Source organism: Cervus elaphus, chromosome 16 (assembly GCF_910594005.1).
Source record: "Cervus elaphus chromosome 16, mCerEla1.1, whole genome shotgun sequence".
NCBI classification, from domain to species: domain Eukaryota; kingdom Metazoa; phylum Chordata; class Mammalia; order Artiodactyla; family Cervidae; genus Cervus; species Cervus elaphus.
In genome coordinates, this window is record NC_057830.1 from 9,235,771 (window position 1) to 9,251,714 (window position 15,944).

The following is a 15,944-nucleotide window of genomic DNA, read 5'->3' on the forward strand; positions in this document are numbered from 1 at the left end:
AGGACTGGAACTCACACCTCATGGAAGCCAATCCTGCTTTGCACTGATTTAATGAGTACATTACAAATAAATAATCTCCCCTCTCCACCTAAAATCATATGAATTGGCACCTAGTGTATAGCAGGTACCCAACAGATACATGCTGAGTAAGTGAACAAATGAAGAGAGGTAACACTAACAGAACAGTACCTGTCTAAAGAACATCTAGCCCTGTAATACTGTGCTAGTCAGGCCCAACCTGGAAGATGATATGAAAGATTTATAAACCTAAGAGAGATGAGCGTGCGTGGTAAGTCGCGTCAGTCGTGTCCGACTCTTTGTGACCCTACAGACTGTGGCCCACTAGACTCCTCTGTCCACAGGGATTTTCCAGGCAAGAATACTGGAGTGGGTTGCCATGCCCTCCTCCATGGGATCTTCCCGACCCAGGGATCGAACTTGCGTCTCCTCTGTCTCTGGCGGGTTCTTTACCACTAGCAGGTTCTTTTCCCACTTTCCCACTTAGGGAAGCCCTAAGCGAGAGACAGTAACAATAACAGTAACAGGAGAAATAACAGCAGCTTAACAAACACTCCGTCTCTACCTCCTATCTTTTTCCTGGTCAGCTTCTGTGTGGCCTGTCCTGATCCACCAACTGCTTTTCTCACATCACCTCCAGTGCCTCCGGAGGGTTACCCTGGAGGAGGGGCGGTGGGGTCAGCGAGCTGCTTCCCTCACATTCCCGCTTCCCTCCACGGAGTGTCAGGCTGCCCCTGGGCAGGGCTCTGGGCGTGCTTCCCAGAATTCCCCTGGAACTGGAGCATCTGTGTGTCATTTGTGGTCTAAAGGGTAAAGAAAGAAGGGTGCCCCTCTCTCTGCCCGCCAGTCAGAGGAAGAGGACTCTGTGACCCAGGGGAGGATGGAGACACACGAAGGAAGGAGTCTGGGTCCCTGAGTGGCCACGTGGAAGGTCATCTGCATCAGGCTGTGCTCTGGCTGAGATGTTAAGTGGTTATGTCAAACCACCGAGCATTTGGGATTTACCTGCTACGGCAAATAATGTCTCCCTGCCTACATAAAAAAATCAGTGCTACTATGATAAAAACCTAAAATTGGAGGCTGGATGGTCTAGTGAGGGAGCTGACACTGTAAGCTGGGCGGATGGAGAAACAGCTGATAAACAGGTTGTCCAGACAGCAGACTCCTAGCTTTGCCTCTGAAGTGAAAGTAAAAGTTGATCAGCTCTTTGCAACCCATGGACTGTAGCCTGCCAGGCTCCTCTGTCCACGGAATTCTTCAGACAGGAAGTATTGGAGAGAGTTGCCGTTTCCTTCTCCAGGGGACCTTCCCGACCCAGGGATTGAACCTAAGGCTCCTGCATTGCAGGCAGATTCTTTACCTCTATAGCAGTGGTTCTCAAAACATGGCCCCTGGACAAGCCGGGGGTGTGTGGCATGAGGACCTGCCAGTAATGCAAGTCCAGGCGCCACCCTAGACCCAGGAGTCTGAAATTCAGGGCAGAGCCTAGAAACCCGGGCTTCCACCAGCCCTCCTAGAGACTGAGGCACCCTCAGATTTGATGGCAGCTGCTTCGTGCGACAGGGCTTTCCCCTGAAAGCCACGGGGTTCACCCCAGGCTGCCCTGGGCTGAGCCTCTCCACTGCCCTCCCCACCTCCGCTCCCCTGGACCTCAGACCACACACCTCAACATCTGTCCTGCTCAGCTCCTATGTGGCCTCCAGGCTCCAGGCAGAAGCCACAGCCTCTGGAAGCTTCTTCAGCTCCACACTACCCTGGGTTACAACAGACTGACCGGGGCTCCCAGGCCCCCTGTGACGGTCTCCTGGGAGCGTGGCCCCCGGCTGGCCCTGCCTCTTGCAGGATCCGGGGGAAAGGGATCGGAGGGGGCTGCAGCATCCGGCCGGCGCCTGCCGCAGGGTCCTTACCCGCATGGGACTGCATGTGCTCCAGCAGGTTGTTGTAGAATTGGAACTGGATCCCACAGGCGCCGCACGTGTAGGGCTCTGCGGGGAGAAACAGAGCGGCCGTTTGAAGGGCCGCACAAACCCCAACGCCTTCCTGCTGGGTCGCTGCGGGCCGCTTGGGAGCTGGGCACCCAGACACGCAGGGGGCGGTGCCCTCGGGGCTCCCCATCACTAGCTAGCGAGGGAGAGGCTGGGGAGGAAGGAGCGACGGAGAGGGGAAGGTGGCCGGTGACAGGCCGTCGAGTGCAGCCACGGGGCATTTATCGAGGGCTCACTGTGTGCCGGGCACTGTTCGGGCGTTGGGGACGACGCAGGGCATGGACCGCATCTTCTCGGCTCCCCAGCCTACCTCTCTCTCTCGGCTGGCGGAGGCACACAGACGGCTTAGTCTGCTGAGCGGACGACTGAATGAAGGTATGAATGAACCAAAGACAAGACGAGCGACGCGGAGGGAAGGGCAGAGAAGGCAGGAAGGGACGAGAGAAAAGGGGAGAAGCGGAGAAACAGCGAAGGGCCAGAGGAGCAGGGATGAGGCGGAAGGGGCGCGGAGGGGACGGGAGGGTGGGAATTATGAGAGCGTATACAAACAGGGGCTCGTGTGCAGGGCCTGTTATCTTCCCATCTCTGCGTGCCTGGCACATGAATGCGGAAGGAAGAGAGAAGACACCAAAGACGAGGAAGGAAAAGAGCAGGATGATGGCGGAGGTGGGGCTCGGGAGCGGCGTCGTGAGGCCAGCCCCGTGGGCAGGAAGGGGAGGCTCTGTTTCTGCAGGGCTGCAGGCTGTCCACACCCCTCCACCCACCTGGGCTGGGCCTCCCCCTGCCTCCACCAGCTGCCGGGTCTGCCTGGGAGGGGTCCGGAGTATGTGGCGGCCTGAGTTCACTCCCTGCCCTGTCTCGCCCTCTCCAGCCCCCCGACGGGACCCTCACTTACTCTGTAGGAGAGGGAAAGGATTGGAAATCAGGGGACTTGCAGTTTCTGCAAAAGAGAAACAGTTTAGCTAAGTCTCTTCCAGTTCTGGTGCTCGGGGCTGTCATGATTTCTGTTCTTGGGCAGCAGCGAGCCAGATGGGCTCTCAGAGAAGGGGGAGGCGGGTGTCTGGGGTGGGACTGGGCATGGGGTGTCTGGGGTGGGGCTGGGCATGGGCAGGGTGAGATCAGCCAGGGCCATCCTTCCAGGACACCCTCAGCTCTCACACAGCGAGCCCACTGAACACCGTGAGAAAGTACCCACATGTGGCTGCCCGTCTCAGGACAGGGAGCTGGGACGGCTTCTAAGTCTGGGCACCCAGGGTGGACACGTTTGATACCAAACACCAGGGCAGCCAAGGGAGCGCTGCGCTTTCCCTTCGTGTGTCTCCATCCTGCCCTCTGTCTGCTGGCAGCTCCCCAAGCCTCTTGGTATCGTCAGGTGAGCCTTACAGGCAGTGGGCAGCAGAGTGGGGCAGACGGACCACCCCGGGGAATCCTGGCTCCACCACTTACAAGCTAGGGGCCCGGGGCGACAATCCACCTCTCCTGAGCCTCGATTTCCTCAACCGAAAAGCAGGGATAACAGAAACACTGACCCTCGCTGGCCGTGTGGCAAGGGTGAAAACAGGTAAGACACATACAGCTCTGAACAGGTGCCAGACACACAGTAAGCACTCAATAAATGGTGGCTGCCAGCAGGAGCGGTGCCTCGCACCGTCCCAGTTCTGAACATGGACTCTGATGGAAGGAGAGGCAGGGGCTGCCGCCTGGCTGGCTGACAGCAAAGGCTTGCAGGAGACCGGGGTTTTGGTCCCGGCTCTGCTGCTCATTCCTGCAAGGTCTGGACCAGTCACTCCGTCTCTTTAAGGCCCACCTTTCAGAGAGACATTACAGTTTTCAAAAGGATGAAGCAGTTTGGAACAGCTGATGTTCTCTCTAGTTTAAAGGACCATGTCAACATTCTCGGGGCTCCCACGGCATACTTCACTGCCTGCCTCGGACACTGACTCATGAAATCTCTTGGTTAACTTAACCCCGCCACCCCGCCCCCCCAAACAGTGTGGATACAATGTGGATGTGTCTCTCTTCTGCAGGGCCCCGACTGAATGATCCCCGACCACGGGGACGTGTGTTTCACTTCCACTCTGCAGCAGAGGAGAAACTCAGAGGCGAGCCCAAGCCACCAGCTTGTCGATGGTGGAGCTGGAGTCAAGCCTCAGCTGCAGCTCTGGGCACCGTGAGGAAGACTCCGCGTGCAAGCCTGAGCCCCCGCGTGTTTCATAAAGCCCCTGACTCACGGTCAAGTCGCGTTCATCATCCATCCACACCCAGCCAGGGCTCAGCAGGGCGCTGAGCACTGGCCAACACCTAATCTGGTGAGTGAAAACTTGGAGCAAGAAAGGGAGCGATGCCTTACCTTCGTGTAAAGGAGTATCAGAACAGAATCCTTTTCACGCTCTGCCTCGGCTGGCACTGTGCAGACCAGCCTGCTGTGCCTTTCTCGGACAGAAGCTGATTGTGACGGCTCAGGGCTCCGCCAGGCTGGCCCCAGGTCGGTCTGTCTGTCTGTCTGGGGGCAGCAGCCTTATGGCTGCTCAGTTCTAAGGTGCCAAGCCTCTGTCAGGGTCTGGCAAGAGGCAGCCACCAGGGGGCGCCAAAACACCACCCGGAACCTCAAGCAAACCTACTTGGGCTGGTAAGGCTAGAAGGGAACCTCTGGATGTTCCCAGGTCCAAAGGCGGACCAGAACATGGGGCCTCTGGCTCTTGGGCCACAGCTCTGTCTCCTGTACCCGCTTTGCTTCTCCTGGGGAAAAAGTGGCTGCAATGTTCACCCTATAAACACCAGCAATGGCTCAAAGAGGGCCATCCGACTTAATGTATCACAGGCTGTGGGCACGGGGGAGTTTTCTCTCTCCATGGCAAGATAAAGAGGAGCCACAGTCCCCAAGATGCTCCTGGGACCTAGTGGGACGTGCCTGGAAGAAAGGGACCCTCCGCTTCTACCTGGCCCTGGCCGCCTTCTAATTCTCTGCCCCCAGCCTCCCCCCAGCACAGACCACAAAGACCCCAGACGCACAGGACGGCGGTCCCGGGGCACACCAACTCACCGCTGGAGTTTTGGGAACTGCTATTCGTCTCTTCAAAGTGGTTTTGTGCTTTGCCTTCTACCCGCCGACTGAAAGCACTTTCTGCTGGGTGGGGGAGGGGAGAGAGCAAGAAAAAAAAAACCACCACGGTGACTGGTCAGTACCAGGTCCAAAGAGAGGGCACGCCAGAGAGGGGGGAGGGCTCGGAGGCCAGGGACGTGGGACCTGCCCCTGCCCCTGGACTGGGTGGTTCCCTTTATGCTTGGGAACCAGCACAGTGAGGGGCTCCAGAACCCCAAACCACACACTTCCAGCTTCTCAGGCTCACCTGAATTGCCTGACACTGCCTTGGGACCCCAGGAGATCCCCCAATAGTGCCCAGCGTGGGCGGAGGTCCAGGCGCCGTGGGGTGTGAGTGGGATGTGGGCACACACAAGAGGTAAAGCTGATGCAGCAGATGGCGAACGGGCCAGGGTCTCCCATCTCTGGCCCCTGGGGAGTCACAGGTGCCTTCTAAGTGATGTGGACCCACCAGAGCGCAGGGAGGGTGACAGCCTGCTTTCTGGTGGTGGCTTGGGCAGAGCAGAAGGGCCCGATGGCTGCTGGGGCCCCTGGGTGGCAGAGAAGTCGTGACAGGCAGAGCCGGGGTAGCTCCAAACCCTGGGAGGCCAGCGACCAGGTGAGGTCTGTCTGGTCAGGGTTCACTCAGGGAAACGGACTGGCTTCCCAAGTGATTTCTGGGGTGTCCCCACAGACAAGGGGCGCCTTCCTGAGTGGCTCCCATAACTCCCTGTAAATACTGGAGTCAGAGACAGGGCCCAACCAGGTGGGAAACACCAACTCGGTACCCATCCCCCACCTGCCGAGGCACTCAGACAGGGTATCTGAGCCGGCCACGGCTTTTCCAAGCTGCTCATCGGGGATGCTGGAGGCGCCAAGAGACAAAGGCTTCTGGGAACAAGTCAGTTTGGGATAAGCATCTGACCAACAACTTGGGTGAGGAGAGCAAAGGCTCTGAGAAGTTTGACCAGAGAGAGACCCGTCTAGCTTTTTCTAACCCAACCTTCTCAAACATAATTGACAACTGAAGCCCATTTAAAAAATATGAGGGACCTTCCTGGTGGTCTAATTGTTAAGAGTCTTAGCTTCCAATGCAGGAAGCACGGATTCAATCCCTGGTCAGGGAACTAAGACCCCATATACAGCCAAAAAAAAAAAAAAAAAAAGGAAAAAAGTAAAAATATGAGATTTCTTAGTGTCTCTCAAAAATGGTGATCCTGGGAACCAACTTTGGCAAGTGTCATTGTCCCAAGGCCGCCCGACACCAGGAAGGCAAGTGCTCAGACTGTCTGGGGCCAGTGTTCCAGACAATCATTGGGGTGATGGGAAAGAAAGCCAGAGATGGCTCCTACAGGCCCCACTCAATTCCCCTGTGCCTGACTCTGACAATGCCCTCTGATGCAGCTTCCTTTTTGCAGAGGCTGTCGAGGACATCACAGGCAAGACTGTCTCTTCCAAATGTGTCTGTAAAATGCCTGGGCTGAGCACTACACACCTGCCCGCTTCAAGATACCATCTGTAAATTGGCAAAGAAAGCCCTTCAATTCTTTATCTAGGGCAAAGGGGAGGGACTCTTACTTATGAAGCACCTGCTATGAGCCAGGCACTGATCCACGTGCATTATATCCATGGTCTCCCTTAACCCTCCAAGAGCTCTGTGAGATCCACGTTGTCACTCCCATTTTACAGGTGAAAACCCAGAGAAAGAGGCTGTCGATTTCCTGGGGCTAAGTTCCTAACCCCCGAAGATGGCAGAATAAGGAGATTTCATTCCCGGGACAGAGCCTTCCTCTTTAAAAAGGTCTGGGGCAGGGGAGTGATTCCCTTCTCCACCTTCTCTTGTACGCATGGAATGGTTACCCATCTGTGGAGGATTTTCATGCAGCCTGACCAATATATTGGTAGAATTTAGCACATCTGAGGTTACAAACTATTAGAATCAATCTCCTATGGCTCAGCTGATAATGCAGATTTTGATCAGCTATTCCTGCTATCGGCACCTCTGCCTGAAAACCACCGGGTGGCTCTGCAGGGGACATCCCCGTGCAGGCACACACACACGCATGGGAGGGGCTGCCTGTCTGTTCTAGCATGAGAGTTGCAGTGGCCACTTCCAGCTTCAACATGCCGGCTCCGGCTCACGTCCTGTGCAGCTGGTAACCCAGGTGTGACACCCACCGCGAGTCTCATATGTCACATAAAGGCAGCTAGAGGCAAGCCCCATGGCTTGCTGAAAGCTTCCATGGTGACACTGGGTTCCAAGAGCTGCCGCAAACCACACAAACCCTATAGGCAGTTCTCTGCAGAAACTGCAGAAACTCCCAGCCACAAGGTCAAGAGTAAAAGCAAGACATGAAAGCCATGATCCTTAGTTGAGCTGGTATCTACCACTAGTAAGTCTGTGATGACCAGCCTGTTTAACTCATTTATGACTACTGTTGCCAAACCCCAGCTCTTCTCTACACAGTACCTGAAAACGGTTACCTTCAAGGCTGATTACTTACTCTCCTTTCGGGAGATGTAAGCACAATGACTGAAGTTGCTCAGTCGTGTCCGATTCTTTGCGACCCCGTGGACTGTAGCCCACCAGGCTTCTCCGTCCATGGGATTTTCCAGGCAAGAATACTGGAGTGGGTTGCCATTTCCTTCTCTAGGGGATCTTCCCAACCCAGGGATCGAACCCAGGTATCCCGCATTGCAGGCAGACGCTTTAACCCTCTGAGCCACCAAGGAAGCCCAAAAAGCATAGCTTCAAAATTTGGGAGGGAGCTCCCCAGGTGGCGCTAGTGGTAAAGAACCCACCTGCCAATGTGGAGATGAACATTTTTAAGAACCACATCCTTGCTCCTGAACCAGAATAAGGCAGCACAGCTCATTCCTTGGCTGTCCCGGTCCAGCCTCCTGACTTATGTGAGTTCTCCATTGACTTGCTTGTACATTTCATGGGTGACTTTGGGCGTCCTGAAGGCACCTGAAGGGCCCGTAGTCCCAGAAGAACTATGTCACCACTCCATCCCTATATCCCACATATCTAGGCAGGTGGCCCAAGGCTCCTTCCACCCAGGCATGAATCAGGATTCCCAATTAGCTGGTTCTCAGCACACAGTATGTCTCAGCAGTTTCCCCTGATGACTGGTAAGAAATGGTTGGGGTGTGCCATTCACTACCTGTTCACCCTTCTGCAATCTGAGCCCTTCCTGCATAGACTCAGACAGGTTTCCTGTCTAGCAGGTTTCCTGTTAGGCCATGGTTCAAAGAGGGGTTTCACGAATAGTACCCGGTAGAGAGAGGCCAAGAGAAGAGAGCTCCCAGTCAACCACTCTTCTCCATGCAGAGCAGCTCTTTGTAGAAATGAGTTTTTAGACTGGGTTTTCTGAAAGATGGGGGAGGAGGTGCAAACTCATGCCAAGAAGTTCCAGGCAGGTGACGTAAATGGATGAACTGGGCTGGATGCGAGACAGACAACAGTGTGATCACAATGAGAAATGGCGCCTGCCACGTGGCCATTGTGCTGGGGAGGCGGGAGGGAGCGGCGGGGACTGTGGAAAACTGGAGAGCACATGCTCTGTGACTCCGCCTCAAGGCAACTGGCTGCCCTGCGGGAAAGTGAGCCCAGGACTGCCAGATCTGACTTTTCCACGTCAGCGAGAAATCAAGTTTCATAAGAACATCTAACGTTCAAAGGTTAGCAAATAATTAAAACAAATTTAAAATCCCGTAGGCCATGACTTATGAAAAAACACTCTCCTGCTTAAAAAAATTAGTTTGCAAACCATCTTTGACAACCCTCTGACTTAGGGTAAGAAAACCCAGACTCAGAGAGGCTAGATGGCTCGTTAGAATCACAGAGCCAGCAGGAGGCAGAGCAGGGACCCAGATCTGTCCCAGAGAGCCACGGGCCCTCTACCGTCGCTTTTGCAAGGGAACAATGACCGCGGGCACTGCTGTGGCGGGGGCGGGGGGGGGGGAGAGGGGCGGGGAGCGGAGGGAGCGTGAAGGGGACAGAAGCCGTTGGTACCTGCGGTCGCCTTGCTTGCCGGAGATCCCGAGTTTGGAGTGCGGAACGTCTGGGTTTGGGTGGCTGGAGGGGTGCGGTGTAAGAGGGTGGTGCATCGGACCACGGAGGCCGGAGCCTTTTTCCCCGACTGGTTCGTCTGGGTCTTCGCTGCCACGAAGCGTGGAGACGGGGAGACCTCTGGATGCGAACACTCGGAGCCCGTGTCTGGATCATCCGGTGGCTCCCACCCGGGGGCGGTACCTGAGAGGGTCACGCTCTCAGTCGCCGAGGACCCTTGGGGCTGAGCCACAGACCCCTACGCTCGAGGGCCGAAACGCCTCTCTGGCTACCACCCAAGAAAGTCTGGGAGTCTAGAACCTTCTCCGTCTTCTCCCTGAGTGAAACCTGATCGCCAGCTCACACTCACCATGACCTGGAGGCCACTGACCAGTCCACACTGTAACCCTTGACCAGCCCAGGCTCTGAGTGTCTAAGAACTCACCCTGGGACCCACGCTTGGGGCACCTGGATGAGTCAACCCAGGTTCAAATGCACTTTCTAAAATGTAGGTCCCTAAGCCTCTCTTCCTTCTAAGGCAGGCTGGCTCAGAAGTAACAGGCAACAGAGAGGCAGAGACTAGCAGGGCCGACTGGCTGGGGTGGGGCTGGGGAAGGGAAGAGCAGAGGGCTGATGTCGCCCCGTGGTTTCAGGGGAAGGGGTGCGTGGTGCTCCTGGACACTGCCTGGGATGGATGCTCTCAGGGGACAGTGGTCAACCCGATGACCGATGCTTTAAGGAAATTAAGTGCAGCATCTCCCTGGTGGTGTCAAGGGCAGCTTATGTCACCGATTCCCAGACCCCCTGCCTCCATCACCTGCATCCGCTGCAGAAGCTGGGCCTCCTGAGAGCAGGAGTGTGTGTCAGAGAGGACCTGACCCTCAGGTGGTCTCCAGCTCAGGTGGTCTCAGGTGGCATCAATCTGCCCCCTTCACACAGCACAGAGACATGGTTACTAGCGGTGGCAAGCCCTTGAACATGCCCACAGGGCCACCTTCAAACCAAGAGGGGAGGCAGTGGCTTTAGTCCACTGTAACTCTCTGCTGAGGATGAGAGTGGACCGGGCGGCAAGAGAAGGGGCCCCTCTGGTGCTGACCGGGGCTCACAGGACCCACGGCAGTGGGAACATCTGGAGGGCACCACCTTGCCACAGAGCTTGGCTGGGACCTGAAGGACCCTGCCCTGCAGCCTGCCTCGGGGGAGAGGAGAGGCCGCCTTACCCCCGCTCCCAGGGCAGTGCCCATCCTGGGCACAGATGCTGCACTTGCCGCTTTCACTGCCAAAGGGCAAACAGGCACTCTCTGTTCCTCCACTTCTGCCCATTCCTGGCCGGAGGGGAAGCACAGGCCCGGAGAAGCAGGAGGCAGGGCCGTGTTCACGGTCACACAGGACTCAAGGCCCTGAGGTGGGCTCGCAGGACTGAGGCTGCCCCCCTGTCCCTTTGGGGAGTGACTGCCTTCCCAGCACAGCAGTGGCCAGATGCCGAGAGCTGCGGGTGGAGAGTCCTTCAGTCATGGCCCCTAAGCAAGACCTCACCTGCCCCCCTGAACTCGGAAAGAAATCCCCCAGGCTCAGACTGCGGAGAACACAGCTGTCGTCCAGTATTCTCTCCCTAAGCCCCCGCCCCACGTTCTGGATTCTTACTTTCTCAATCACGACCTGGAGAGGGGCAAGTGGAGAAGGATACCTACAAAGGTCCCCTCTTTCCCTCTCCTTTCCTTTCAGAGAAAGGAACTTGAAGGCCCTGAATCCAACCGCAAGGCGGCTCATCTCACACTTTCCAATTTTTTTTTTTTTTGGCCACAGATTAAACCTACACATCAAACCTTGAGGGAGATATCCAGTGTCCCATCTCTGATTTCTCCCCCATTTCCCTGAAGCACAGTCTGGGGACCACAGCTCATGGTTCGCTGTAATGGAACCAACAGTGTGTGTGCTGTGAGCCCGGCCCACCTCTGAATTCCAGGTCAGTCACCTCTGGCCTCCGTGTCTTGGCCTCAACTCCGCCGATAAAAGTGGGGCACTCACCTCTGCACTATCGACCTCATGGGGATTTTATGAGAATCCACACAAGTCACAGAAGCACCTTGAATACTCTTCAAATGTAAACAGGTACGAAAGGTTATTTTTTTAGGATTAAGGAAGTTAAGGCCCAGAATGCTTAATAAGCTTACGGCCACACAGAAAGTCAGGGCCAGGATGGGATGGGGCCCAATGCTGCCAGCTTCCCATGGAAGCCTTTGTGCAAGACCACGTGGTCCCCTTAGGCACTAACACAAGCTCAAGGGACAGAGAATTTTTGAGCAAAGGACAGAGCACGTTGCTTGCCCTCTTAGGCCTCATCTCCAAATGCAGAATGGTTTCCAGGAGACCCTCTGGATCAGATCTCATGGTCTTCGAACCTGCTGTCAAAATCCTGGCACCCATGTGCAAGAGCCCCTGTGTCCCTGTGGCAGGGAGCTCAGGACACCCAAGAACACTTGATACAATGAACCCGAGGGCGTTACCTGCTTGCTTTGGCCTGGGACCTGCCCACCTTCTGCCCCCTCAATCTACAATGCCCTAATCTTCCAAGCTTCATGGCCTTTGCTCAGGCTATTCCCTCTGCCTAGCACGTTCTTCCCTCGTTTCTGCCTGGATCACTACTGCTGGTCCTACATACTTCCAAATAAACATCACTTCCATTGGAAGCACTCCCTGATACCTACTTGGTCATTTATCTTTCAGTCCCCTCCCCTCTTCCCTTCTAAGATCTGACCACCACCAATAGAGACACATGGTGTGATCTTTCAACCAATGTCTTTTGCCCGATTATCCTGCATGTTCTGTGAGGGAGGGACTCCGCCAGTTTGGCCCAACCAGGGCTCATTCCCTGGCACACAGGAAGTGCCAAAATAAGAGATTTCCACAACATTATTAACCACCTTAACCTAACTGACACTATACTCAGGGAACACTCTTCCCAGCTCACTTTATGAGGCCAGCATTACTCTGAAATCCAATTTAGACAAGGACATTACAAGGACATCTCATCTCATGACAAGATGAGATGGCTGGATGGCATCACTGACTCAATGGACATGAGTTTGAGCTCTGGGAGTTGGTGATGAACAGGGAAGCCTAGCATGCTGCAGTCCATGGGGTCACAGAGTCGGACGTGACTGAGATACTGAACTGATTACAAGAAAAGTAAAATACACTGCTGGTTGAAATGTAAAATGGCATATTGTCTGACTGTTTCTTAAAAGTTAAACATACACCTATCATATGATCCAGACTAGGTAGTTATACAAGAGAAATGAAAGCATCTGTCCATAGTAAGACACATTCAGAGCAGCTTTATTTATATTAGCTCCAAACTGGAAACCACCTAATGTCAATCCATAAGTAAACAGATGAAGGAAACCGTGGCATCCGTATCCAGACAACAGGGCACTACTGTTCATCAATCAAAAGGAATGAACTACTGATACATTTAAACATGGATGAATCTTTAAACAAAAGAAGCCAGACCCCACCACACATAGTAGATAAGATTCTGTATTTGCAAGATTCCAGAAAATGTTATGGGCCTTCTTCCCTGGTGGCTCAGTCAGTAAAAGAATCCGCCTGCAATGCAGGAGATGTAAGAGACAAGGGTTCGGTCCCTGGGTCGGGAAGATGCCCTGGAAGGAAATGGCAACCCACTCTAGTATTCTTGCCTGGAAAATTCCACGGACAGAGGAGCCTGGCAGGCATCAGCCCATGGGGTCGCAAGAGTTGGACACAACTGAGTGACTAAACCACCACCACAGAACATGCGTAAACTAACCTGTAGTAATAGGAAGCAGAGCAGTGCTCGCCTAGGAAGAGAGAAGAGGTGAGTGAGGGATTATAAAAGGGCACGAGGAAACTTCTGGGGGTGATGGCCATGTTCATTATCTTGACTGTGGTGATGGTTTCATGGCTGCATACATAGGACAATTTATTTACTTTAAATGAGGTACTTAATTGGATGATGACATATTAATACTTCTGGTATCTTAAAAACACCAGAAATATTTACTTTCTTCATTATGACCATGATTAATGGACCAATGACTGAATCTGGGGCACTCTCCTAATCCTAGGACTGTAGTTTCCCACTGTTGAAGGGTCAGTTTTGGAAATGATATTAAAAGCCAGGTAAAACCCTAGGGAATTTTAGATAGAAGTAATCAGAAGACACATACTTGATAACCGATTAACTCTACAAACTACCTTAGGTATCAAAGTAATTTAGATGCCTTTCCGAGAAAAAGAAGCTTAAAAAAAGAAGTCATTCTTCTGGAGAAGCATCTGAACTCTGCAATGTTTTTCAGTTCATTTCACGGTTTTCTGATAATCAATGTATTTTAATAAAGAACAGGCGTGATAACTTTTTTTTAGAAAAATCAATCCATGTAATTCACCACATTATCAGAATAAAAAATAAGAATCCTAGGATCAGCTCAATAGATGTAGAAAAAACACATAACACCAATTTATGATGAAAACTTTCATAAACCAGAAACAGAAGGTAACTTTCTTAACAGATAAAGAGGTATCTATGAAAATCTATTTCAGCTAATACGATGCTTAATGATGAAAATGATCAAATTTAATGATGAAAACTTGAACCCTATGATTAGGAACCAGGCAAAGACATCCACTCATTTCATTTATTCAACATCTAACTGGAAGGTCCTAATCAGCATAATAGGAAAGAATAATTAAAGGAATACAGATTAGAAAAAAAAGATGTAAAGCAGTCTTTATTAGTAGATGACATGAGTATGGACAAGAAAAATTTCAAGAAATTTACAAAAAAGCTAACAGAACTAACAGGTGAAGTTAACAAAATTGTAGGATGCAAATTCAATATATATAAATTAATTGTATGTAATAGCAACAAAAACTGAATATAAAAAAATCACAGTAGCATAAAAAAACACAAGAAACTCAGATATAATGTAATGAAATATGTGCAAGACCTCTATTCTGAAAATATAATTATTGCTAAGAGAAATGTAAACACACCTAAACCAGTGAAGAGACGTACTATGTTCATGAATTGGAAGATCAAATATCATGAGGTCTATTCTCCCCAGATTGGTCCATAGATTCAGTATAATCCTAAACAAAATCCAAGACATAATTTTGTTGCAGCAATTGGCAAGAAGACTAATATTTATACTGCAAGGCAAAGTTCCTTGTTTCGTAAAAGTATAAAAAGTTGAAAAACTGGAAGCACCTGATTTAAGACTTAGAGTAAATAAGACCACGTTGGCATAAACATAGGCAAATAGCTCAATGGAACAGAAATAGACTCATACTTACTCCTGCATTCAACTGATTTTCAACAAAGGTCCCAGTGTAATGTAATATATAAAGGACAATCTTTTCAACAAATGGTATTGGAATAACCAGATATCCATATGGCACAAAGTGAATCTCAAATCATACCTCTCACCATTCACAAAAATTAACTTGAAATGGATCAGACACTAAAATGCAGAAGCTGATAGTAGAAAGCTTCTAAATATAATAAAGGAGAATATCTTCGCTACCAAGGTAGAGAAGGATATCCTAAATAGAACTGAGAAAACACTAGTCATAAAAAATTGATAAATTAGATCATTAAAAATGAAAAACAGCTGCTCATCAAAAGATACTGAATGAAAATCAACAGTCACACCGAAGACTGACAGAAAATGTTCATTTTATATATATATACTCAAAGCTTCAGCTTTTCCAGTAGTCATGTATGGATGTGAGAGCTGGAACGTAAGGTTGAGAAGGTTGAGAGCCAAAGAATTGATGCTTTTGAACTGTGGTGTTGAAGAAGACTCTTGAGAGTCCCTTGGACTGCAAGGAGATCAAATGAGTAAATCCTAAAGGAAATCAACCCTGAATATTCACTGGAAGGACTGATGCTGAAGCTGAAGTTCCAATACTTTGGTTACCTGATGCAAAGAGCCAATTTATTAGAAAAGACCCTGATGCTGGGAAAGACTGAAGGCGGGAGGAGAAGGAGATGACAGAGGACAAGATGGTTGGATGGCATCACTGACACAATGGACATGAGTTTGAGCAAGTTCCAGGAAGTGGTGAAGGGCAGGGAAGCTTGGCGTGCTGCAGTCCATGGGGTCGCAGAGTCGGACACAACTGAGTGATGGAACAACAAAATATACATATATATATATGATGAAAAACCTGGATCTAGAATATATAAAGAACTCCTAGGGACCTCCCTGCTGGTCCAATAGTTAAGACTCTTGAGCTTCTAATGCAGGGGGCATGGGTTCAATCCCTCAGGGGAACTATGATTCCACATGCCATGGAGTGTGGCTAAAAAAAAGAGAACTCGTACATTTTAACAATCAAAACAACCCAACCAAAAAAATGGTCAAAAGACTTCAACAGTTCCCCAAGTAAAATATACAAATGGCCAATAAGCAAATGAAAAAACTCTCAACATCATTAGTCATTAAGAAAACATAAATTAACACGACAGTGAAATATCACTACACACTCACCAGACTAGCTCGAATTAAATAGCTTCCTACCACCAAATGTTGGCAAGAATTCGGAGCCAGTGGAACTCCCATCCGCGGCTGGTGGGAGTCTAAGGTGCTATAGTCATCTTGGGAAATGGTTTGTCAGTTTTTAAAAAGGTAAACACGCTCTCCCCTATGACCTGTCAATTCTACTCATTGGAATTTATCCAAGAGAAATGAACACATATGTCCACAGAAAGCCTGGTACAAGCATTTCCATAGCAGCTTTATTCGTTAATAGTCTAAAG

General features: G+C 51.3%; 1 protein-coding gene across 18 annotated transcripts in view; it reads right to left on the bottom strand.

Annotated features, from left to right (window-relative positions):
- The window catches only part of ZNF618 (zinc finger protein 618), a 200,860-nt gene that overhangs the window by 23,784 nt on the left and 161,132 nt on the right, over positions 1 to 15,944 (bottom strand). For 5 of the 18 annotated variants that reach the window (XM_043870604.1, XM_043870600.1, XM_043870603.1 and 2 more), the window contains 4 exons: positions 9,104 to 9,343; positions 5,047 to 5,130; positions 2,899 to 2,943; positions 1,926 to 2,003 (listed from right to left, as the gene is read on the bottom strand). The exons of 2 other annotated variants lie outside the window; for them this stretch is intronic. In XM_043870604.1, the coding sequence (XP_043726539.1) occupies positions 1,926 to 2,003; positions 2,899 to 2,943; positions 5,047 to 5,130; positions 9,104 to 9,343 (447 nt within the window). The remainder of the gene's footprint in view (positions 1 to 1,925; positions 2,004 to 2,898; positions 2,944 to 5,046; positions 5,131 to 9,103; positions 9,344 to 15,944) is intronic. 11 more of the 18 variants (XM_043870614.1, XM_043870610.1, XM_043870613.1 and 8 more) reach the window with 7 other exon arrangements.